Genomic DNA, 25,414 nt, shown 5'->3' with positions numbered 1-25,414 from the left:
GAGGGCATGAGCGCGGACTGCCTCTGCCTCCGGAGCGGCGGCGGGAGCGGCGAGGGCAGGAGGCGCCGCGCGGAGGCCACCGTCCAGGGCAGCGCAGGGGCACAGCAGGGCAGGAGATGTGCCTGTCCTTAGCGGCACAGGAAGCAGCATGCACCCCGATGCCACCCACAGCAGCGGCGCCGGCCTCAGCCCTGCCCCGGGCGAGCGGCCGGAGTCCCGGGAGGACGCGGCCGCCCCGGGGGGCCCCGGCGGCGGGAGCTGGCGGGTGGCCGTGGCCGTGGCCGCACTCGCCGCCGTGTCCCTCTCCTGCCTGGGGCCCGGCTGCTGGCCGGCGGCGGGAGGCGCGGGGCTGTGCACCGTCCTGCTCAGGCTCAGCCTGTACCTGGGCTGCGCCGCCGCCGCCTTCCTGCTGGGGACCCTGTGCTCCCTCGTCTGCCGGAGCCCGCGAGCCCCGCCGCCCGACTTCGCCGCCGCCTGGAGACGGATGGCCGCCCGCCGCGGGCCGGCGGTAAGTACCGGTCTCCCTGCCGCCTCGCGCCCCCGCGGCCCACCCGCTTCCGGGGCCGGCGCCCGCTCCCGAGTCCCGGGGGTCGCCGCGTGGCCGGTCCTCCCCGGCCCCGCTCCCCGCCTCGAAGCTGGAAGCCCGAGAGACACGGGCTGGGGTTGGGCGGCCCGGCGGGTGGATGCGAGCGCTCCGTCGGCCTCCCGTGGGCGGCGGGCTCGTGGGGCCGGCCGAGATGCTCCTTAAGAGCTCTGTAGCTGCTCCTCCACCGTTCTCGGTCACAACCTTGATAGTTGAATACTCGTGCCACAGCTTCGATGTTGCTCTGCAGCTGGTGAGTGGAACGAAGGAGAACCCAGCATTCCCGATACGCAGGCGCTGCACCCTATACTGGTCCTTATATTTGGTTCTTTTCGCCGTTCTCCGTGGGAGGTAACTTTGTGACCATTTACAGATGAGGAAACTTAACTCGCGGAGGCTAAGTTGGCTTAGGTCACCCCACCCCTCTCCAATACCCAAGCCTGTGTACACTTTTTACCACGCCATCCTGAATTCCACCATGTTAAGTAATGCAGTCCCAGCTAGTTTGTGTGATTTGGAAAGGGGATGCCAAAAGTCCCTCTCCTGTAGTTTGCAACAAAAGGAAAGCTATCCCCAGTGAGATATGGGACAGTAGGGCGGAGGTTAGGGAATACTGGAAATATTCCAAATGGGCTCTTCTCTTCCTTACTGCCAAACTACTACTTTCTCTACCTCCCAGCTTCCGTCTCGTAACCCTTTAGATGAAACTTGATTCTATCGTAGCTTGACACTCACTGCTTGACTGAATGATACCATCCTTAAACTGAAATTGCCCAAGCACTTTGTAGGAAGGCAAATGGCAGTGGCTTAACTTAATGAGAATATTTGTTAGAGAGGCCATTACGCCCTGGATTTTGTGTTTGCTTATGATGTGACCTGCTACTCCTTTGTAAAAATCATCACTCTCTTCACCAAAATCACCGTTTCCTGGGTCTGTCTATTCGGAATGCAGTGCTGAGATAATGGCTGAAGAGTGTAAGTTAACGAGTCAGGTATCCCCACTCAGGCACGTTGGTCTGCAATTCAGTATATTAAGCAACAGGAACTTCTGTTTTCATAAGTAGTCTCAAAAATTAGTAATGTTTATTTCTCTTAAAAACCTCCACTTAATTGTCTTTTTTCATGTCTAATTTAGCAAGAGTTGGTGAGCAGGTGTACTTTACCTCTTGCTTTTTTCCTACCATAATAAAAAATGAGGACCCCAAGATTTTACTAGTTGGTTTATTGGTCTGTAAAAAACGTTCCAGTTCTTTAGAGTATCGTAAGAAGTTATAGTTCAGTCCGTGCGATTTATCCGGTATTTTGAGTAAGCCAGGTACTATTCTGGAAGCGGCGGTTGAATCAACAAGATGCACAAAAGTCCTGCTCTCTCGGGATTGTATTCTTCTGGGGGATCAGACAATAAGTGAGATACTTTTGCACAGTAATAAATGCTTATGAAACAAAAAAATGACTGAGAGTTAAGTGACTGAGAGTGCCTGGTAAGTGGGGAGAGGAAGTTTAGATGGTGAGGTCACGGTCAAAGCCATAGTATTGCAGTCCACGTTGGAAGCCTGGAAGTTTCATGTTGTGGGTTACCATTCTGTTCCCTGGAAAACATTCCCCAAACCGCCAAGCTCACTTGCACCCCTGGGCAGGTAAAACTTGAATTATCATTCAGAAAGGTGGTTGAGTAGAGGAATTAGAGGAAATAGTACTTTCAAGGTGACAGAACATGAAGCAGCTTACGTAATTTCTCGTATATGTTACCTGAAGATTTCAGGTAATAGAAGAGTTGAAGTACAGTCTAAGGAAAGTAGACTATTGGTCGTTCTTCTTGAACTTGGATTCTTATAATAGCCTTAAATAAGAAAACAAGTTAGGAACCTTACTTTCTAAGTTAAATGTTACTTAGAATTGAGATGTGTGTTATTTGCATAAAATTCTCTCTATATATTTTTTACAGTACTGATGCCTTTAGTTGTGCTGTATTTCCAATGTATTTGTGTGAAAGGTTTTTTTTTTTTTAAAGTTTTCTTCTTTATGAGTGGAAGCATAAGCATGTGGTATAGTATAAAATACCTGTCAGTTCCGTGGGGGTAGGGTAGGAGTTGGACCACAAGGGTCATCTAACATATGTGGAGGGGAGGCTGTTTAGTAGTGAGCCAAATGGTGCCTTTTAAAATACAGTGACTACTGCACCACAGAAATTTTGATTCAGCATGAAGAAAAGAATCCTCATTCTTCTACATTTTGGATTCTTCTAGTGTTAGCTAGACGTATCAGATAGACACTGCAACTTATCCTTCTATCTGTCCATCCTTCCTTCCTTCCTCTTTTTTTCTTTTTGGATTTACTCTCTAGAAGGAAAACGCATACGTTGTTAAAAGTAGGCAACTAGAGTAGCCTAAACTAAGAGGGAAAAGGTGTTTTTATGTCTCGGAGTGTTCAAATGCTTCTACATGCTTCACAGTGCACTTAGCAGCTACAGACTCCATGTGGTTAGGACCCATGATTGACACCTTCTGTTATCCCCTGCACCTTGTAGGAGCTCGAGAAGTGTCTGCTGAAGATAACGAAGAAGATTATGTCCATTTGTGGTCACTAACTTAGTGCTTTCCACCTCCAGTTAGAATACTAATTATTCTAGCATCTATTGGGTATTTCCTACGCACAAGGATTTTCATTTTGCTTGGGTGGGATCACTCTTGATTAAAGTAGTAAAAATAATTTTCATCTCAAGTAGAAATAATATCCAGTGGTATTTTCAGGTACTAAGGAAGCTTTTGTGTAAGGTCAGGAAGGTTGACGCTCAAGTCTTGACAGTTGATAGCTGAGTCCCACTTTAGAAAAACTCCGACTTTGTTCAGGCCAGCAGAACTGGAGCTGTGATGTTCTAGGCCTGGCCTGCTCCTGGTGTAACTCTTGTTAGTCCAGCTTTGCTGAATAGGCTGGCATAGTTGGTGATTTGGGTCTTGTGCTAAGCCAGTTAACTCACCTGGACCGAGCGCCTCAGATTCTCTAGCTGCAGTCACTCGACTGTAGCACGCGATCCAAGCAAGGCAACACAGCAAGAGAAATATGGCAAAAGGGAATCAATAGTCTAGAAAACTTAATTTCATTACTGGGTCAGTACTACAGAGTTCATCTTCTTATGGAAAAAAGGAAAATTTTTTCTGACATTTTGATGATAGGAAGGTGAGAGGGAAGAGCTTCTTTAACTGTCAATTATCTTATAGGCTATGGATTTTCTCTTTTCTTTTACACTGTAGTTTATTGGATACTGCTTGATTTACGTCCCGTAAGTTCAAAAATAAAGAAGTAATTCATTCATGAGCCTTGGAGGGCTGAAACAAGACAGTCCACAAAAGTCAGGTGCTTGGTAGTTTATGGGAAACCAACGTCCACTGCCGTGAAGAAAACGTTAGTGAAAGACTTTTCAAAGTTTAAGCAGATAGAAAAGTTCCAGAAGTTCATCAAATCTCATAAGCATTGACTGAATGTCTGCTACAAATCTGCTATTCTGATCTCCTTAGATAATTTTTTGCCTCCTTAGTTGCTGAGCACCGGTGCCAGGCACACAGTAGGTGCTCAGTAGATGGTTTTTTGCCAGAATGAATGGATTATTGTTTGAGGTGAGAACACATTTAAGTCTCCAACTGACGTTTTTAGAGTTGAAGTTTCAACCGCAGTTTCCTGGAGAAGGGTCACAGCCTTGCAATAGGTGTCACTAAGAGCTTGGATAATTGCTTTCTGGAAGTGCTTGGCGCTGTTTTTAGTGTTGGGGAGGATTCAGAGGTGAACACAATACCCGCTGTCCAAGCCCCCTCAGACTGAGTACATTGGGTTGATAGAGAGGACTGGATGGGAGGGCAGATGTTTATAGAGACAGTAAAAACATTCACACTGGCAATCCATGGCGCCAGTTGGCTTGGGCAAGACTTCTAGAATTCCTAAATGAGGTCTTTTACTAATACAAAGGTTCTTTGAGTAAAACAAACTTAATTTAGTTACTTGAAGGAAAAACAAAAGAAACAGGAATTAGGGGGCCTATATACAGCCTCTTTGTGACTTTCTTTTATTATGCTAATGTGATAAACTAAGCTTCAGTAATTTGATCATGGATAATGGCAAAATACACTTACTACCTTCAGAATATTTGTTTGCATTTTAACTAGGGGGTTTAAGTCCTGGTGGCTAGTGGGGAAAATATTTTTGAGAAAGGTGGCTTTTTGAGAATGCCTTAAAATCATAGGATCCTATCTCATTCTCACTGTGTTGTAAGGGTTGTTTTACTTTAAGTTCATACTATTCCTAATTTTTAAATGTAATTTTTTACATGGGTTATACAATCATATTTTTTTTTGAAAGAATCAAAGCATGTGAAAGAGTATACAGGGAAAAAAAAATCCCCCTTCCCTGTAGGCAACCACTATTAATAGTTTTTTCTTCCAGATATATATTTTATATATATATATAGAATCAAATAAAAATATGTATTCAAAAAGAAGTTTTCGATACCTATGATCGATCTCTTGATATATAAACAGTGATTACACATAAAAGAAAATTATTTATTTTCTGTGCTTATATTAGGAAGGAACTATTCTTTAAGGTTGGTGAGCATCAGATGACGCTGTATATGAACAGTGATAACTTCAAAATAGGAAGACAATACGTGGTTAAATGTAGACCATAAGAAATGCTCATCAGAGCCAGCACATGTGTCCTAAGGAATGAAGAAAGTATGTATCTGAATTTAACAAAACTGTCTAAAGGAAGCAATATATATTTTCATAATTTGTACAAAACCAAAACCAAATAAACCAAGCAAACTGTTTTACAGACAGAGTACATGTACCATTTGGGATTCGAGTTGCCGGTGAGTTTCTGAGATGAGTCATAGGCACTAGGATGGGAAAGTGGCTTTGGTCAGCTTGTAGAAGTACTCAACTGAGAGAGGAGAATTGGATTTTAGTGTGTAGGCGTGGCAGCTATTGACGTTTCCTGAGCACAGCCTCAGAGCTGGGCTTTAGAAAGGTTAAATGGAAATATGATCGGGATGGACTGAAGGGGAGAAATACTGTGCAGTTATAGTGATAAAAAGTGAGAGTTAATGAAGCTGTGTGAATTCAAGAGTGAGTGTGGTTTTCCTTTGATATTCATTATCGTTAGTTATCATTGCAGGTAGGTTCAAGAATCTTTTCAAGAGTGTTCTAGTCCTAAAATTCTCTTTAAACAGTGAATTCAGCCCCAAACCAAAAGGTCCCACTGTTTATTCACAAACGTGAAGACTGAAGTCTCCGTACTCGAACATTTTACTTGGAGCCTAAATTCTGGTCATTCCCAGGAGGTTTATTTCTAACTCTTTTGAATCTGAAGCTACTTTTGTTTTGGGAGCATGCTGTGATGTCACCTTACTAATTGAATGTTGCCTTCTTAAAAACGTCTTAGGATTTGTTTCCCACCCTTGTCGTTTTGGAGGTAGGGAGTGCCCTCCATTCCTTAAAATGGATGAGTCTTGTAGTCAGAATGGTGCACACAATTGTACGGAAACGATGACTCAGCAGGTTTGGTGCTGAGATTTCAGGTTTTAGAAAATGAATGGTGGCTGTGGAAGTCTGTTAGTATTAAAATGATGGCATGCAAACTTGCTTTTTTGCAAAAAAAAATTGCAACTTTGCTTTTGAAAGAAAAAAGTTTGCAAACATGGAACTTGTGTCTTTACCTTTCACTGCAAGGTCACTTTCCAAACTAGGGTTGGTTGGTTGTGTGGTGATGACAGGGTTAGATAGCAGCCCTGGGGTCCCCTGGATACCATGAGAGCCAGGGCTTCAGTTCACTTACTCATTTCTACATCCTACTTTAGTCCTGAGGTATGTGCTTATGCAGTTTCTCGAAACACAGTGGAGTTTCTGGAAAACCCAGTGGGTTTGGTTGTATTTTGGTGGGCTTCTCAGCTCAGGTGCTGCTTTGGGAGCATGGCATGTGAGGTGTGCCTGCTCTGTCCCTGGGGCTGGCCCGTGCTTACCAGTTACTCTTGGCACTGGCCAGTCCTGGTGCACTTCTCAGCCAGCCTGAGGATTCCATGTGTGAATTAGCCACGAGCTGGATGTAAAGAAAAATGACTACGATAACCCCAAGTAAAATGCCTCTGAGGCCAACTGGGTAAAGGAATGAACTGTGCGTTTTTTTTTTGTTTTTGGTGAGGAAGACTCTGCCTGAGCTAACATCTGCTGCCAATCTTCCCCCTTTTTTTTTTCCTTGAGGAAGATTAGCCCTGACATAACATCTGTGCCAATCCTCCTCTATTTTTGGTGCATGGACCACCTCCACAGTGTGGTTGGTGAGTGGAGTAGGTCTGTGCCCAGGATCCAAACGTGGGCCGCCGAAGCAGAGGGGGCAGAACTTTAACCACTTGGCCAAGGTGCCGGCCCTGAATTGTGCATTTTTAGGATAAGACGATGAACTTGTTTAGGCCACTAGGACCTATCTAATAAGCTTTCAATGTTAGTGTAGAATACACCTCTTGGAGAATTAGGTAAGTTTTTGCAAATACTCATTTCTAAAGTAACCTGAATTTCTGTAGTTCTCACCCACCTGTAAGTATGAGTTTACATTAAAAGTAGTAACTAGGGGCTGGCCCGTGGCGCAGTGGTTAAGTGCACACATTCCACTTTGCTGGTTCGGATCCCAGGTGCAGACATGCTGTGGTAGGCGTCCCACATATAAAGTAGAGGAAGATGGGCATGGATGTTAACTCAGGGTCAGCCTTCCTCAGCAAAAAGAGGAGGATTGGTGGCAGATGTTAGATCAGGGCTAATCTTCCTCAAAAAAAAAACAAACAAAAAAGAAGTAGTAACTAAAATTTTATGGGTGTTTGCCCCTGTCTGCTCATGCAGGGCCATCACCCTCCACCTCCTCATTCCTGTGAGTCCACAGGCAGGGTCTCCTGTATTTGTGAGTAAGCTCACTTAGGTTCTTCCATTCCTGGTGCCTGCAAAACATTTGAGAGGCTCCTCCGCTGTCACCACTGCCAGCCTGTGAAAAAGTGCATTTCTTGTTGGGCTGCTACTCTCTCAGTCCCCCAAAGCTGGATATCCAGGAATGCTCGGTCATTGTGTTTGTTCTGAGCCAAAGCCGTATTACGTGCTTTATAGAATCCAAGAGTGTAGCCCCTTTTCTCTCACTTGCACGTGCTTTTTAAAAATGGTTTCACTTTGTTGTAGAAGCTGGGGAACTTCTGCCCCTGGTTGCATCTCCTGTGAAGACAGCCCCTTCCCTTCTGTCTGTGGCTTCTCTCTCCACCTGGCTCCTTGCAGCCCCTGGGGTCAAGCTAGGGCTTTTTCTCTGAGCTCCAAAACTTTCTCTAGTCTCCAACTTTGAACACACAAGCCACCTCCCAAAGGCCTCTTCCCCCTGTGCAGGTCAGCCCATGCAAATATACACCTGAGGGTTGCGTACGGGCTCTGTCAACTTGATAGATGTGAAATTAACATCTTAAATATTTCAGAAATTTCAGTGCGTTTTTCCTGAGGCAGACTTGTGAATCTCTTATTTTCCCTTCTGATTTTTGTCTTGTTTTACTAAAGCTTTCTCAGCTTTTGACCCTTAGAAGCTCAAGAAGTTGGTTCATTCTCCGGATTTGAATTTTGGTCATTTTTGAGGTCTCATTTTTTTATCATCTCACTCTTAGGCGGTCTCACCCTTGAGCTGCTAGAATAACCATCTCTTCACTGAGGATTCGAAATGCATTACTCAGGCTCACGGCTCTTTTTGGGCCTCAGACTCGTTTATTCAGCTGCTTAACTTGACGTTTCCACTTGGCAATCTGAGTGGTGCTGGGAACACTAGTTCAAGTGTCCCCATCCTTCTTCCATTGTTCCTTATGCCTGTGACTAGCATCTCTGAAAGTCAAGTCCCCAGCTGGAATCCTAAGAGTCCTTCTTGACATTTCCTTCAAATCCTGTCTTTTACCTTTTTTTTTTTTTTTTTAAAGATTGGCCCTGAGCTAACATCTGTTGCCAGTCTTCTGCTCCCCAAAGCCCCCCAGTACATAGTTGTATATTCTAGTTGTAGGTCCTTCTGGTTGTGCTGTGTGGGAAGCCGCCTCAGCATGGCCTGATGAATGGTGCTAGGTCTGTGCCCAGGATCTGAACCGGCGAAACCCTGGGCCACCAAAGCGGAGCGCACGAACTTAACCACTCAGCCACGGGGCCGGCCCCCATGTCTTTTACCTTTTGAGTGTCTTGCATGCATCTGCTTTGTTCCCTGTCTCCCACCTGGTCCCAGCTACCATCGTGTCTGATCTAGGTGACTACAATGGTCTCTGGTCCAGTCACCCTGCCTCCTGGTTGGCTCCTCCTTCAGTTCATGCTTTAATAAATGCAAACCCAATCAGATCCAAACCAGCAAAACCCTGGGCCACCGAAGCAGAGTGCACAAACTTGACCACTCAGCCATGGGGCCGGCCCCCCACTTTTACTGTTTTAAAAATTAAAAGTAAAAAAATTCAGATTCAGAAAATCACACCAAATAAGCTCATTCTAGGTGTTAGAGAGGATCATTCCTATTGGTTTGGTTGTTGTTTCTTGGCCTTTTCTACAGAGAGGTCTGGAAAAAATACATATGAGATCTTTTACTGAGAAGGATCGCACCCAGAACTGACGTATGTATACTCTATATGTCGTCTTAAAGGCAAGTAACACTTATTCGGAACAGCGCTTGTAATTGCCTTTGCCATTTGCTCATCATCACCTGTATTGACATTGTTCACAGGTTCAGGGAAGTGGTTTCTGTGGCCTCAGTTTGAGTCATCTTACTCTAATCCACGGCTGTTAATACAGTGGACAGAGACATGTACTACAGCCGTCATAATGTGAATGTCATAAAGCGAACGCCTTAATAATTGTTATAGCTAAACCTAATATGTATTGCACTTACTCTATGCAGGTGCATATATGCATTACCCAATTTAATTTTTATATCTATCATATGAGTAGGGGCTGTTAATCTCATTTTACAGCTGGGAAAACTGAGGTTTAGAGAGGCTAAATAATGTGCCCAGGCTACACAGCAAGTGGAAGGACGAAAAATTAAACCCAGGTCTCTTCCTCTGGATCGTCCTATGCACTTAACCACTGTATTACCCTTTTAATGATTAAAGATTATTCTGGCCTGGTTCAGGTTTAAGAAAACTTGAGTCTTTGGGATGGTTCTAAGATCTGTTTAGGAATTAGTGTCACTTTAGAGGTCTCAGAATGAACTAAAATGATGTCACAACTGCCCCTTCTATGCTCATGACAATCATTACTAATCAAGTCAAGCTGTTTTTTTTCTTGCTGAATCTGGATGAGGCCTCAGAATCCCTTTCAACAAGACATTCCAGGCAGCCACTAAACTTTTACTAGAGTTGGCACATAATGTGAAACCCATCTGCCCTTCTGAGTAAGAACCTCATAGAAGGACAGTGATCCCTTTGGAGTCTTACAACACTTTTTCTGTGCCTGTATTACTCTGTCATTGCTATGCCGTACCATAGCAGTCAGTCATACACTCTGTTCATCTCTTCTGATAAAAATCAGAGTTTTCTAAACTCTCATCCATAAACACTTAATTCTGGGAGATGCTTTTAGGTCCCCTGCAAGAACAAAGAGGCAAGATGAGAGGCTTGGTGGTCATGTAACTTTGAAAAACTGAGTTCTTGACACTTTACTCATGTGTGTTATTATATTAACATTCTGAGAAATCCTACAGTAAAGGAACCTGTTTCAACTGTTTTTAGCTCAGGTTTTCTAAACATGAATGATCCTTGTAGCCTCCTCCTTTTTAAAATATTTATTTATTTATTTTTGATGAGGAAGATTGGTCCTGAGCTAACATCTGTGCCCATCTTCCTCTATTTTGTATGTGGGATGCTGCCACAGCATGGCTTGATGAGCAGTGTATAGGTCCACACCTGGGATCCGAATCGGTGAACCCTAGGCTGCTGCAGAGGAGCGTGTGAGCTTAACCACTATACCACTGGGCCGGCCCCTCCTCCTCCTTTTTTTTTTTTTTTAAACAATAAGGAGATTTCTCATCTTAATAATACGTAATCCAGAGGTAGGACAGGCCCAGCGGTGGGGCAGGCTCCATGTGGGAAATGTCAAGCCTCGAGCGCCATTTCTCTGTATTTTTCTTAGCTCTGCCCTCCCCATGAGTGGGGTTAACTCTCAGGCTCTTGGCCAGATGAGTGCGGCCTTCTCAGGCGCCACAGCCACACAGCATGATGTCCAGAGGAAGACAGTCCCTTTTTAGAACAAGGAGAACATTCTTAGAAATGCCTCTGGCAGTGTTCCCCTCCCATCTTACTGGCCAGGTTTGGACAGGTACCCATTCCTAATGAATTGTTGGCAAGGGGGACAGGATTTCTGTATTTAGAGAGGAAGGAAGTAGTGGAGTCAAAACAATGACCATTTCACGTCACAGCACAGGTCTTCGTGACTAGGGCTAACCTCTCGTTTTAGCCTATCTTTCGCACCTCCTGTCACTCTGCACTTCAAGGAACCTACCTGCCGTTCCTGAGTTTACCTTCGTGTGGTGGACGTGTGCGCCTGTGTGCACACATGGGAGGGCCTTTACCCCCGTTTCCACATATTCAGTTCTGCTTGTTGTTGAAGGTACACTTCAGTTACCCTTCCATCCAGTCAGGTTTACCATGCTCTTCAGTTCTGCTTAGGAAACGGTTAGGGAGGGAGAAACGGTTAGGGAGGGAAGGGAAGAGAAAGAAGAGTCTAGGGTTTGGGCTGGCGGAAGATAATGAGGTCAGTTTTGGCCATGGAGATTTTGAGATGCCTCTGGATATGTTCAGCCTGCAGGTAGGTTTGCAGGTCTACAGTTTGAGAGAGAGAGATCTGGGGGAAACAGGCAGGTGTAGTGGTGGCCAGTGTCCAGGTGGTAGATAAATCATAAGGTCAGTGAGACTGCCGAGGATAGCCTGTGTTGGTTGAAAAGCAGCGAGCCACAGGGCAGGCCATGGAGGAGGCTCCTACTGGGATGTGAGAGAAAGCATTCAGAGACGGTGAACAGGAGAGAGAAGCCGGGAGTAAATGGCCAGTAGTGTCAGGTGTTGCACAGAGACCCAGAAGGAAACCAACAAGTGTCCACCAGAATTGACATCTTGGAGGTCTTTGGAGACCCATGCCCAGAGGTGTTTGGGAGGCCAGTGTGGACGTAGGGGCAGAACAGATGTTCTTCTTAGGTGAAGAGTGAGTGGGAGGTGAGAAAGCAGAGACAGCTTGTGGACTCTCTAGAAGCTTCTCTGAGAAGCAAAGAAGAGAAGGCAACGTTTACAGGATAGTGTGGTATGTATGTTTTGGGAATTATTTGTTGTTGTCGAGGGGCAAGATTTAACCATGTTTTTGGGTAAAAGGGAAATCTTGAAAAGTAGAGAGGAAGGGCCTGAAAATCTCAGAGCCAGAGGATGACTGATGGAGCAGTGTCCAGGCAGACAGGCTCACAGCACAGGTGGAGGGCTAGCAGGCTTTACACGAGTGGGAAAGAGGAAAAAATGGGAGCACAGGGAGAGCCTCGTAAGAGGTGGGCAGGGAGTGAAGATATTTCAAGCCGGTAGCCTCAACTTCCTTGATAAGTGGGAGGCACCATTAATTGCTGATGGTGAGGAGGATGACATGTAGAGGGTAATTTTAAGGGAGGTGGTAAAAGGTTTGGAAAAAAAATTATTGGAGAGAATAACAGCGAAAACATTTATTGAGTCCTTACCAGGCCCTATCCTAAGTATGTTACAGTCTCATTCAATCCTCACAGTGACCCCATGAGATGGTTACTATTATCTCCATTTTAGGGATCAGGAAATAGTTGTAAAGAGGTTAAGTGTCTTGTCGAAGGTGACAGACGCAGTAAACGAGAGATCCAGGCTTTTTCTTTTTTTAAAGATTTTATTGTTCCTTTTTCTCCCCAAAGCCCCCTGGTACATAGTTGTATATTTTTAGTTGTGGGTCCTTCTAGTTGTGGCATGTGGGACGCCACCTCAGCATGGCCTGATGAGCGGTGCCATGTCCACGCCTAGGATCCGAACCAGCGAAACCCTGGGCCGCTGAAGCAGAGCACGAGAACTTAACCACTCGGCCATGGGGCCGGCCCCCAGGCTTTTTCTGATGCTGGAGCCAGCTCCCTTAATCTTTGAGCTCTACTGCCACACGAGGGACAGGTGGCCTAGGAAGATATGTGGGTGGATTGTTTTAGAGTTAAGGGTGGGATGTGGGGTGGAGGCTGGGAAAATGTGGTGACAGCCGTTTGTGTGGCTGTGGTGTTTTTGTAAGAGGAGTGCTCAGCTCCCGGGGTGAAGCCAAGGAGACAGGCTGTGGTGTGTGGAATGATAAGGACAGGGCACAGGAATGCTTGATGAGAGTTGCCCAGATGTCAGCCTAGCTAAGGAGGGAACTGAGGGCTTATAGAAAAGGGAAGGGTCACCGGGGTTGGAGGTCTCCTCACCGTGATGCCAAAGCATGCGGTGTGGCGGCGAGAATGGGAGGCTGGAGTGGAGTGGAGTTGAGGAGGTCAAGGCGCTCTGTGGATGGGATCTGCCCTGACGGTCCACATTGTTCATCTTCTTATTTCTCTTTGACTGAGCGAATTGCTTCTAGAACTTCTCTGGTAAAACGTCTGAGAAGAAAGATGGTATTATACATTATGAAATGGGAGAAGCTAGGGGTCGGTAGAGTGGGGGTTGCTGTCCCTTGACTCTTCTGCCCAAGGCCAGCTTTGTCATTCAGGCATGGGCACTTTTCCTGATTAAATACAGTAGAAGCGAGGTATCAGGAAATAGAGTTGTTTTTCTTCTTTAGAGGAGTATGTTTTAGCCAAGTTAAATTTCCAAGAATGGTTTATTCCTACACACAGTGTAGACCATTCCAGGAATACAAATAACTTTGGATTCAAGCACTATATTTGAAACTACCTCATTAATTTAACTAATTTTCTTTGCCTTTTAAAGTGACGAATGGTTTGTTAATATCATTGTGGAATAAAACTCTATAAAGAGTTCATGCTACCTCCTTTGTTTGTGAGAATACAAATGAAGTATTGTAATGATCATTTCAGTTAACTAAGCAAAGTCTAAGGAGGGAGTCTTTTGTGACTCTGCTCCCAATTTATGTAAAATTGATGCGGGATCGGTGAGCCGAGGAGTCGAAAGAAAGATCTCTTAGACTCTCAAGATCTGGCAGTAGTGCTCTTTTATTTAGAGAATAGTGTGGAATAGCATGGGGACAGGACCCATGGGCAGGCAGAGCTTCTGCTGCTGCCGCTTCTGCTGCCCCCGCTGGCATGGGGACAGGTCCCATGGGCAGGCAGAGCTGGTGCGTGGGGACAGGACCCACGGGCAGGCAGAGCTCCTGCTGCTGCCCTGAGTTGAGGGTTAGGGCTAATTTTATAAGGCATGGGTACGTGACTTATTTTTACTGGAAAAAAAGAAAAAGAAAAAGATGATGTAAAAAGTCATTAAATGATTTCAGTGCAGATGGGGTCTGGTTATTGTGCAGTCATATAACTTTAGATACGAATCTGGCCATATAGATCGGCATGCAGGTGAGGATGCCCCGGGCTTCTCTCCCTGGGGCGGTCCTAATTCATACCATAAAAAAAAGTCCACTGGGTCGTATAGTTTGGCATGTAGGCCAGGTCACCTTGGGCTTCTCTAGCTGGGGCAGCCTTATTCCACATCAAAATGGTTGCTATATTTTTACATAAAAATAAATCTTCCTAGTAATAGAACACTTCTCAATTTTTTGGGCGGGGTCATAATTTTTGTCATCATGACCATTTATCAGTATTTCTTAAAGTGTGGTCTAAGTGTTGCATAAATAATTTAAGAATTCTTGTTAAAAATACTGTATTCCACATGTTAGCTCAGCAACAATCTTCCTCAAGCAAAACGAGGAAGATTGGCAAGAGATGTTAGCTCAGGGCCAATCTTCCTCACCAAAACTAAATAAATAAATAAAAAAAATTAAAAAATACTGTATTCCAAAGACACACCTTAAACGTTCTGAATGAAGAATCTTGGGGGACAGGATCTCCAAATCTGCATTAGAACAAATTCCCCAAGTGATTCTTGAAAACGGGTTTAGTGTGCTTTCAAGCAGGGGGTAGGGCCTTCCTGGTGTCAGCAAGAACCAAGGAAATTCAGAGCCACATTTGATATTCACACAGATTTATGTACTTACACACACGAGTGTGCAGTTCTCCGGCCTCTCTGCTTGGAGATGGAGTGGCTGCTGCACAAAGGCTTACCTTTAATACTATGTTTCTTTTAAAAGGAGGTTTTTTTCCCTTTGAATTTCAACACTTTTATTTTAGATAGAAACAGAAGAAATAACTTTTATGATCTAGGCTGGGGCAGATAACTTTTACTCACCAGTTAGAAGGGATCTGAAAGTCAGCCTCTTTGGGTAGAGTCGTTTGAATTGTGTTTGCACTTTTATGCAACTGGTATTTTTATGGCCGTAATTCATCTCATACATCTCATTATCTTGCATGTGTGTGTTCTCTGGGCCGCGCTGCCTGGAGCTCAGCTTGTCACTGCAAGGGAACTATGGAAATAGGGATCCCAGTGAGTCAAATTACCAATGTAATATTTTTCTAACCCGGTACTAAATATTTTATCACCAGTTTTTTATTTAGAAGCCGGTTAACAAATTAATTAAGAATGGTATTATGGTATTCTAGGACAGTAATGGAGTAAAAAAAAACAACCCCCAAAACAGTGATTGCTTTCATTACTAAAGATCGCTGTGAAAAAAGCAATTCCGTGTGACTCATCTAGTTGCTGAGTTCTGTGATAGCTCTGAAGTAAGGGCAACGACTCTGGCTCTTTCGTCATTTATATTCAGTGGTTTCACTGATAACTCTAATGAAATGAAAATAATTTTTATAATAGACTTCAATACGTGTGAACTTGAGAATTCTTCTGAAACGATCTCATGGGTTGATTGTACAGTTGAATAACTTTTCTTCTGTGACCTGGGCTGGAGATTGAAATTTTCTAGAAGATACCAGAATAGGAAGAATATTAGCATTCCTCAGCACAGCCTCCGCACGGTGCTGTAGCTCGTTAGTTACTTGATTATGAGCTTCTGTCAAGAATAGATTAAGCCCCATGAGCACAGAGAAGGTAATTTATTTACCTTTGTCTCTCTGGTACCCAACTAAGTGGCAGACAGAACTGAATGAATTGATGGAAATGTCATTCATGTCATGGGAACCTGTGATTTCCCCGTATGAACTCAAAATTACATTGGAAGCCCGTGATAAAATGGTTACAGAATTTTTCTTACACCTTTTCAGGAATGCAAAAAGCTAATGTCATTTTCCAATTACCCTTCCTAAGCCAGTTTGCTTTTCTTCATTCTTTTCTTCCAGCCCTAGTATCTGTTTTAAACTTGCTAATTTAGGCAAACTGCTGTCTGCTGTCCTTTAGAGTGCATGTTATAATTTCAGTTTCCAAATCTGTGTCTAATTTGAAATATACTTAAATTTATCTTGTAATCAAGTGGAGTGTGTTTTCTAAGGATCTTCAGATTTGAGTCCTTGACATTAGAAATGAAATACGTTTTTCTTCCCAAGAGTCTAATTCTTCCAACTGAATGGAAAAACTATCCTAAGTGTATTAACCTACCTCAAAATCTACCTCTATTGATAAGCTAATAGAGATTTTTCCCTTTGTGTTAATATTCATTTTTCTTTTAGAAATCAGATTAATAACCAAGAAACATTAATAAAGGCATCTGTGGCAGTAAAATCTGAAAGCATGAAAGGTCATAATAGTAATCACTTGTAATATAACTCTAATCATTCTTTGGGAAGGAAATTAACACTGTAAAAAAATTTAGACTATGACTTTTAGAACCATTACGACAACCTATATTTGTAATTGCTTTATAATTTTTAAAGCACTTTTATATGCATTATCCTTCTTGAAATGCATAATAATCCTTTAATATAAATAGGGCAGACATTATTTAAATTGGACCAAATCTCAGAGGTGGACATGTTTATTATAATGCAGCAGGATAGTGGGAATCAAGTACAGCCCACTTTTTTGGGGGTCTTAATTGACTGCTCTTTCCACTATAATGTGATAGCATATGCTTTTGCCATAGTAATAATGGGGGGATTGTGCCCCAGCAGAAAGCATATTTGAATTTCATATTTGTTCAGAGAAAAGATCTAACTGGTTTTGTACCCCTTCATAGGATCTAGGCTCAGGATCTGTCTTAATTGATGATTGCCTTTCATTATAGAAATATAAACAGAACCTTAGGGGCCGGCCCAGTGGCGCAGTGGTTAAGTTCGCATGTTCCACTTTGGCGGCCCGGAGTTCACCAGTTCTGATCCTGGGTGTGGACATGACACTGCTTGGCAAGCCATGCTGTGGTAGGCGTCCCACATATAAAGTAGAGGAAGATGAGCACAGATGTTAGCTCAGGGCCAGTCTTCCTCAGCAAAAAGAGGAGGATTGGCAGTAGATGTTAGCTCAGGGCTAATCTTCCTCAAAAAGAAAAAAAGAAATATGAGCAGAATCTTGATTCCTACATTTGATACATGCAGGCAGGGTTGGCCTTTAGCCTGAGCACAACAGTACTTTGATAGGTGGTATGATATGCTGCAGAAGCTATGCATGATCTAATCAACTGCTCATCTCTTGCCAGGTTCATTTCATGTAAAATCCTGATAGGGCTTTTCCTTCTGGAGGTCAAGTTGGCTTTACTTTACTGCCTAAGTATCCCTCAGGGTCAAGAAGGCCCTGACCTGCCCCTGCCTCTTGTGTCTGTTACTCATTTTCCTGTCTGGAAATACCCTGCAGCATTGGACTTTCAAGGTACTTAGTTTACAGTTGGTCGAAGAGGCCAGAAAGGGATTTTTCCAGTTCACCTTTGCATCGTTGTGCTTCAGAGCATCCCCTACCCCCTGCACCCTGCACAGTGCTCTGTTCCTTCAGTTTCTTCTCAGCTGGTAGAAGACTCTCCTTGAAGCACAAGAAAATTCTTGAGGCATGCAGTCTTTTGAGTGAAATTGGAGTCCAAATCCAACTATATTTCATAGACATTTTTAGTATTTTTCACAACATTTTTGGTGGTACTACACTTAGACCAATATCATAGAAATGAAAATATTTTTTATTTAAAATAGGAAATAAAGGTAGAGACAAAGTAAATGTACGGTAATAAGAGAATAAATTATGGTATAAGTCATTCAAAATGATATATTCCAAATTTTTTATTATATAAGAGATTCTCATGATGTAATATTGAGTGCAGAAAGCCAGTTGCAGAACTGTGTGACTACTGTGACCCTGGTTCCTTTTAAAAAGTATGACAATGGGGGGCTGGCCCCGTGGCCGAGTGGTTAAGTTCGCGCGCTCCGCTGCAGGCGGCCCAGTGTTTCGTTGGTTCAAATTCTGGGCGCAGACATAGCACTGCTCATCAAACCACGCTGTGGCAGCATCCCACATACCACAACTAGAAGAACCCACAACGAAGAATATACAACTATGTACCTGGGGGCTTTGGGGAGAAAAAGGAAAAAATAAAATCTTTAAAAAAAAAAAAGTATGACAATGAAAAAAGTACCAATAATAATTTATAACGATTAATGTGTTGCTAGGCATTGTTCTAAGTACTTCATATGTATTAACTCAATTAATGCTCCTATCAAGTCTACGAGGTAGGTACTATTGTTATCTTTATTTTACAGATGAGGAAATTGAGGTACAGAAAAGTAAATTGCCCAAAGTTATATGCCAAGTGTTGGAGTCACCGACTAGGAGGAAATACACCACCATGTCAGTAGTGATTATCTCTGGATGATGGTCCTGTAGGTCGATTTAATTGTTTTTTTTTTTTAAAGATTTTATTTTTTCTTTTTTCTCCCCAAAGCCCCCCGGTACATAGTTGTATATTCTTCGTTGTGGGTTCTTCTAGTTGTGGCATGTGGGACGCTGCCTCAGTGTGGTTTGATGAGCAGTGCTATGTCCGCGCCCAGGATTCGAACCAACGAAACACTGGGCCTCCTGCAGTGGAGCGCGCAAACTTAACCACTCGGCCACGGGGCCAGCCCCAAATTCTTTACATCTATAGTATAGACTGTCTCTCTGCTCTTTATATAATTGGAAGTAGCGTTTTAAAAAGAAATTAAACCTCCAGCTCCAGTGGCTTAGTGGTTAAGGTTAGCATGCTCTCCTTCCGCAGCCTGGGTTCAGTTCCGAGGCATGAACCTACACCACTCATCTGTCAGTGACCATGCTGTGCTGGTGGCCCATATACTAAAAAGTACAGGAAGATTGGCACAGATGTTGGCTCAGAGCAAATCTTCCTCAGCCCCCAAAAATAAATAAATAAAAAATAAAAAGAAATTAAGCATGTTTGGAATCTAAAAAGCAACAATATGTAGAATATTCTTTGTATTTCAAAGAATAAGTTCTCTTTCTTATATCTAAAATAGAAATTGTACTTAAGAGGGGGGAAAAAGACACAAATACCACTACTTTCTATCAGTACAATCTCCCTAAATGGTAAACTCTCTGTATATGTGTCTGACAATTTTCTTTTATCGCTAATGAAAACAAGACCTTTTTTTAGTTCATGATTAAACATTATAAAGCACAATCCAGGAAACTGGGTTCTGATCAAGCCAGGTTTTGTTTGAATACTTAAATACTTCACCAGCAGTAGAAGTGTAACGGCACATGCACAGTGGAACATGTCCAGGAAGAGTACCCCTTCCTCTCTGTAAAGTATAGCCTCAAAGGCAAAAATATTTCAAGAACAAGATGTTCTATTATGTTGTATCCTACTCTGGTTGCTTAACTTTTCAATCCTCCTCTCTTGCTTTCATATCCACCTTTCCATAGCCTTTCCTTTAGAAAACCAACTAATCAGCCATCCAACCAACCAGCCAGCCAACCAACCAACCAATGGATTAGATGCAACTGGTTGAAAGTTGGTAGCATTTGAGTTTTATTAGCGATAATAGCTATACTTTGCTACTGTGTGTCAGGCGTTCGGCTCAGTGCTTTCTGTGAGCCAGCGGTTACGGACTAGCCACCCATGGTTTGAGTGTGGCTCACGGTTTGGCCCAAATGGTGTAAGCCCACAGTGCTTGGAATAAAATTCAGTTACTTGGGGACATCTTCTGAAATTCTTGATTTCCATTTTTCGTTGAAAAGAATTGGAACACCCAGCAGGATAGCAGTAGTAACCCCCTTAACTCATTTATATTCCTTACCAGCCTCCTGTTGTCTGTTTTTCTTTATTGGACCCCTGATATTAGTTATTTTATTTAACCTTTTGAGGTATTATAAACCTACTTTAGCTAGAGAGGGGAGTGACTGGGTCAAGGATCTACCATTAGTAAAAAGTCCGGTTGGCTTGGGAGCCCGTACTCTTTCCCTCCTGCTCTGCCACCCTCACAGCTCTATAGTATGGTTACTCAGCTTCCTTGTTGGGCATGGGTTTTTTTTGTTTTTTTTTTTTTTGCTGAGGAAGATTTACCCTGAACTAACATCTGTTGCCAGTCTTCCTCTTTTTGCTTGAGGAAGATTCGGCCTGAGCTAACATCTGTACCAATGTCCCAGTCTTTCTCTAATTTGTATGTGGCCATAGCATGGCCACTGATGAGTGGTGTAGATCGGCGCCCAGAAACTGAACTGGGCCGCTGAAGTGGAGCATGCTGAACTTAACCACTAGACCACAGGACCTGCCCCATGGGCATGACTTTTACTGCTCATGTCACAATCTTTGGTCAGGGTCTTAGTCAAATGAGACAACCTTTGAAGTTTCTTAGTCCCTTCCTCTCTTCCTGAGGAGGAATGTGCATGGTTCCTTCATTTCTTTGGTTTTGAATAAGTTATTTTTTGAGGCTGAGGCAGAATATGGTTGATTTGAAAGGAGCCATGGTTTTGAGAATAAGATAGTTTAAGAATGAGAGTATTAGTCATGGGATCCCAGTGGGTTGTCTGATGCTGAGAGTACTTTGACAGACTCAGCCATGTGACAGCTCCGTGTGGTCAGTGATGACGTTTGGGGGTTTGTGTTTGTTTTCCTAAGATAAATAACTATTTCAGTAGCTTTACAGGAAATCACACCCATCAATCCTTTAACTCTGTACAACCTTTTCTTTTTAAAATAACCCAAAGTACATTAAATTTTTTAAAAAATGTGTATGATGAAGGAGAGAGGCACTTGCTTATTTGAGTAGTCTAGGTAATAGGCATGAAACGAACGACGAGTCATGGCCTGGCTGTTCTAGCCACATCTGTGCTCCCACAGCAAGCGACACCGTAAACAATGTCATCCTTATAGACGACAGACAATGAGGTGTGTGCCTTGGCTGGATTCCACATAGCTCCTGGTTGTTCAGTTGCTGATGGTGTCAGAGTACCCCGGGGAGAGGGCGTCTTTAGCTCCCACACAAAGGTGATTTGAGTGTGTTAGGGCTGTAGACCGGAAGCTGATATTCAGGAGTAAACAGAAAGCTGAGATGTCTTTGGGAAACCATCCATTGATATGGCATCTACTTCTTGATGCCGAGGGTCTAGTTACATATATTAGAGAAAAGCTTTCAATGCTTTGCCCCGTCTTTGGAAAACATTTTTAGAATGCGTAATTATGTGTTGAGACCTCTGTTTTTCTCTTGCCAGAGAACGAGCTCACTGAGTGATGAAAAATAATCTCCACAAGTTGGTTTTAAGCTAGGTTTAAATCTTACAATGAAGACAAGCTTAATTTATTTTAATTAAATAAAAAACAAGGTGTATTTTTAGAGGATGGGGTACTAGGAAGGTTTAAGGAGTTAATAGCGTGGTGTGGATACTGAACATTTAAAATAGGAGGTGAGTGGTCAAACTACATTCGAAGTCCTAATTTCTGGATTAGGATATTGAAAGACAGTGGGAAAAGTACACACATTTTTGTTCTATCTTTCCTAGAACTGGCATTTTAGGAAAGTGATTATCAAGAAGAGGTAGGCTTTACCTGGGGAATGAGGCCTGTGCCAGTACAGATGGGGGAAGTTAGAATTTGCCTTCAAGAATAAGTCTTTGGGGAAGTACGTGCCATGCGGAGTTTCTTTTTTTCCACAAACCTATAAATAGAAGGAAGATGAAGACAATTTTAGCTAACTAGCTTTCTCCTCTTCCCTTTTCGCTTCCCTGCTTCTCCCCTCCCGTTTGCCCTCCCCTCCCCCTCCGTTCATTCCTCCCTCCCTTCCTCTCCTCGTTCCTTTCTTTCTGCACTTTGGGATAATGATTTCCATGTCTGTGTTCCGAAAGAGAGTTTGTGGTGATTAACTTATACTCCTGTAGTAATTTAGATATGAGGAAATTCTGGTTCTGTACATATTAAATCCTTGAAAAAGAAACTTCTGTGCATAGTTACCCAGTTATTTTTGGCCCATGATGTTTTCTTTCTTTCTTTTTCTTTAAATCTTCCTGTTCTCCTTACTTACAGACTCTCCATTGGGCTGTGGGGATCGGATAGGGATGAAGAACTTTTTTCTTTCTAATAAGGGCCAGTGACACTTGGGCGGTGGGGCGGGGGAAATCCAGAGGCAGACTGGAAAATCAGATTGAAAAATAACAGAGCTTTTACTTAAAGAGCCAAAATAGAAAATGTTATTCTCATAAGCTTCTTAAATTAAAGAGACCAAAGGCCTTATTCAGATGCAGTCAGTAGTGACAGACATGTCTATATATATGTATTACGTGTAAGCATGAAACAGAGAGAAGTACGCAGACGCGGCCAGAAGTAGTAGGGCCATAATTAGGGAGACAAAAAAGTAAAAAAGAATGAAACAAACAAATTTTGAAGGCAGTTGTGAAGATAGACACATAAATGCAGAATACATTTAAATATGCACGTGCCGCCTGCCAGTCGCATTTGTACCTGCTTCTCTCCCAGCCGTTACAAACAGGTTCCATTTTAAGAACCCAAATTGAGGAACTTCTCAAATAAGTGCTGTTTGGCTTTGGTTTTATCATCCGAGTAGTATTGTGTACAAAAACCACCGTACCTGTATTTGGGAAACTATACCAGACTATTTGCCAAAGGCTTTAGAAGTTGAGATTAAAATTATTTATCAATATAGCAGTCTAAAAGTATTAACTCAATTAATAAATTTTCAAAAAAACTATAAGTTGTTTAAACATCTGCCTAAGGTTCTAAAATTCACCAGAATTTTAAAATTCCTCTTGTTCCCTCATTTTTTGTCTTTCACAAAGTAAATTAAAAATTTATTTACCATAAAATATACTGACCATTTAATTTTATAGCAACCTACTCAGAGACTAGAAAATAACTTTAAAGGATTGAAAATGTATTTCTTTTATGCATTAAATGGCTTTTGTCTATAGGATTATGATTATTTAAGGTTTTTAAAAAATTATTCCCTGAGAAGGTGTTGAATGTTATGTTAATTTGCAGCATAGAGGAATTCTTTGCTTTCATGAGTGCAACACGTACATACATATCTTAAGGCTTTTATTTCGAGGAATCTTAAAACTGTGGCTTTTTGTTTGTTTTTGAAAACATCATGAACACAGATGACACTCTTGGACTTGACCCATGGATAGCGTGAAACTAAGTCATGGACTGGAAGTTCTCCACTCCCAATTGGGTGGCCCAGGGCAATGGGGTTGATGGCAGCTCTGTTGGGGTGGCCTGCCCGAGAACAAAGTGACTTCCTCATGCTTGTTTGTTGTTTGTTGGATGTGGTAATGCTAGTCAGGCACTTGTTTCCCACGCACAAAAAAGAACTGTGCATTTTTTTTTTTTAAGTGAGGAAGATTGTCACTGAGCTAACACCTGTGGCCAATCTTCCTCTTTTTTGGTTGAGAAAGATTGTTGCTGAGTTGACGTCTGTGCCAGTCTTCCTCTATTTTGTATGTGGGATGCGGCCACTGCATGGCTTGATGAGTAGTGTGTAGATCCGCACCTGGGATCTGAACCTGTGAACCCTGGTGGCGGAGGTGGCGCGTGCACGCATCTAACCACTACACCACCAGGCTGGCCCCTCTATGTTTTGTTAATACTAGTTTCTTTTTATCTGCCAAAACCGTTAAGTAGGCCCAGTTACATTATACATGCATTTGATCATTTTGGTATGTGATCCATTAAAAAAAATTTTGTCTTTAGTGTAGTCTTACTAGCCAGATAGTGGGATTTTAATTCTGTACATTCTCTCTCCTATTTTTTTTTGCCAAGCAGTATCTTTTTACAATTAACTTTTTTTTAAAAACTTGCTATTACACGGACATGTTTGGAGTTTGAAATCCTATGCCCTTGCCTAGCGAAAACCACATTTAATAGAGTGGTGTATGTGTCCCCAAACATTTTCTTATTGTGGAAAACTTTCTGTGAAGATATATCCCTAATTCCTTCTTTTTAATGGCTGCATTATATTCTAAAGTGTGCGTGTACCAGGATTTGTCTAACTCTTTGACTATTGATATACACGTGGGTTGTTTCCCAGTTTTCTGCCCTTGTGATCAATATAGCAGTGAAATTCCTGATGTATATACTTTTTTGCGTATGTGCAAGTATTTCTGTGGGCATAGTCTTAGGAGTGGGATTGCTGAACGAAAAGATAGTGCATTTAAAATTTTGATATCTGTGGCTCAGCTGCTTCCTTAAAAGCTTGTAGAAATAGACATTTCCCCCAACAATTTATGAAGATGACTATTCCACATATCCTTGCCAACGTTACATATTCTCCGTCTTTCCCCCTGCTGTGGCAGTCTGATGGTATCTCATTGCTCTGATTTGCATTTCTCTAATTAAAAAGGAAGTTGCACCTTTTTTTCTTGGTTTATCTTTTGTGATTGCCCTTTCAGTTTCTTTGCTTGGTTTTCTCTTGAGTTGTTTCTCTTAGCTCTATGTAAAATAATAGTCCTTTGTTATTTATGTTGCAGATATTGTCTCCTAGTCTGTCATTTATATTTTATAATATCTTTTGTCAAACAGGAATTTTCTCTTTTGTACAGTCACATTTGTCAGGTTTTTTTCCCTTTATAACTTTTGGATTTTGTGTCTTATTTTAGGGAGCCCCTTCGCATCCCAAGATTGTATACAGCTTCTCCCTTATTTCCTTTGAATGCTTTTTTAGTTTAGAAATATTTAGCTTTTTAATTTATTTGGAGTTATTTATTTATATGTAAAGTGTGAGGTAAGATTAACCTTTTTTCCCACATGAATATCAAATTGTCCCACCACTGTTTATTGAGTAGTCTGTTTTCTCCATTGATTTCAAATTCTTTTTTATTGTGTTCTGAATTCTCATATATAGATGCATCTGTTTTTGTACTTTCTACATTCTGTTGATTTGTTTATTCCTACACAGGCTTCATACTGTTTTGATATCTAGAAGGAAAAGAAATCTTTCTTTAATCCTTTTTTTTTTTTCAAAAATTTCTTAACTAATCTTAAATATTTATTTACTCTTCCAGAAGAACTTTATAATCTGTAAAGCAATATCTTATTGCTTGTTCAGATGGTGTTTCATGCCTTCGGTTTTATTTTTATATGTGATTTATTCATTCAGTAATCTGTATCCTTTTCTTTTTCTTTTTCTTTCATTTTAGAGTCCTGTGTATGAAAACTCACGTGAGACAGTGCAGTCTAGAAGGGTAGTCATTTCTCATAATATGGACAAAGCTCTGAAAGAAGGTAAGGATTAAATGAGAGTGAGTAATTACCATGTAATGCAGTTCATTATATTCTAAAGGGGAAATAGTAATCTCTGGCAAACTTATCTCTCCTTCTTGTATGTGTGTAGCATTAGGAATTTTTCTTCGTG

At 42.2% G+C, this 25,414-nt stretch overlaps 1 protein-coding gene across 5 annotated transcripts in view; it reads left to right on the top strand.

Moving 5' to 3' along the window:
- Window positions 1-25,414, top strand: part of SNX25 (sorting nexin 25) — a 127,559-nt gene continuing 102,145 nt past the window's right edge. For 4 of the 5 annotated variants that reach the window (XR_011498886.1, XR_011498885.1, XM_044760699.2 and 1 more), the window contains exons 1-2: window positions 1-508; window positions 25,200-25,284. Coding sequence is in view for 3 of the 5 variants with exons in the window: in XM_044760699.2 (XP_044616634.2) it covers window positions 149-508; window positions 25,200-25,284 (445 nt within the window). In the remaining 2 variants the exon portion in view is untranslated. Of the gene's footprint in view, window positions 509-528; window positions 837-25,199; window positions 25,285-25,414 lie in introns of those variants that run through there. The other variant, XM_044760700.2, reaches the window with a different exon arrangement.

This window comes from Equus asinus, chromosome 27, assembly GCF_041296235.1.
Source record: "Equus asinus isolate D_3611 breed Donkey chromosome 27, EquAss-T2T_v2, whole genome shotgun sequence".
Lineage (NCBI taxonomy): Eukaryota > Metazoa > Chordata > Mammalia > Perissodactyla > Equidae > Equus > Equus asinus.
This window is presented reverse-complemented; position numbering and strand designations above follow the sequence as displayed.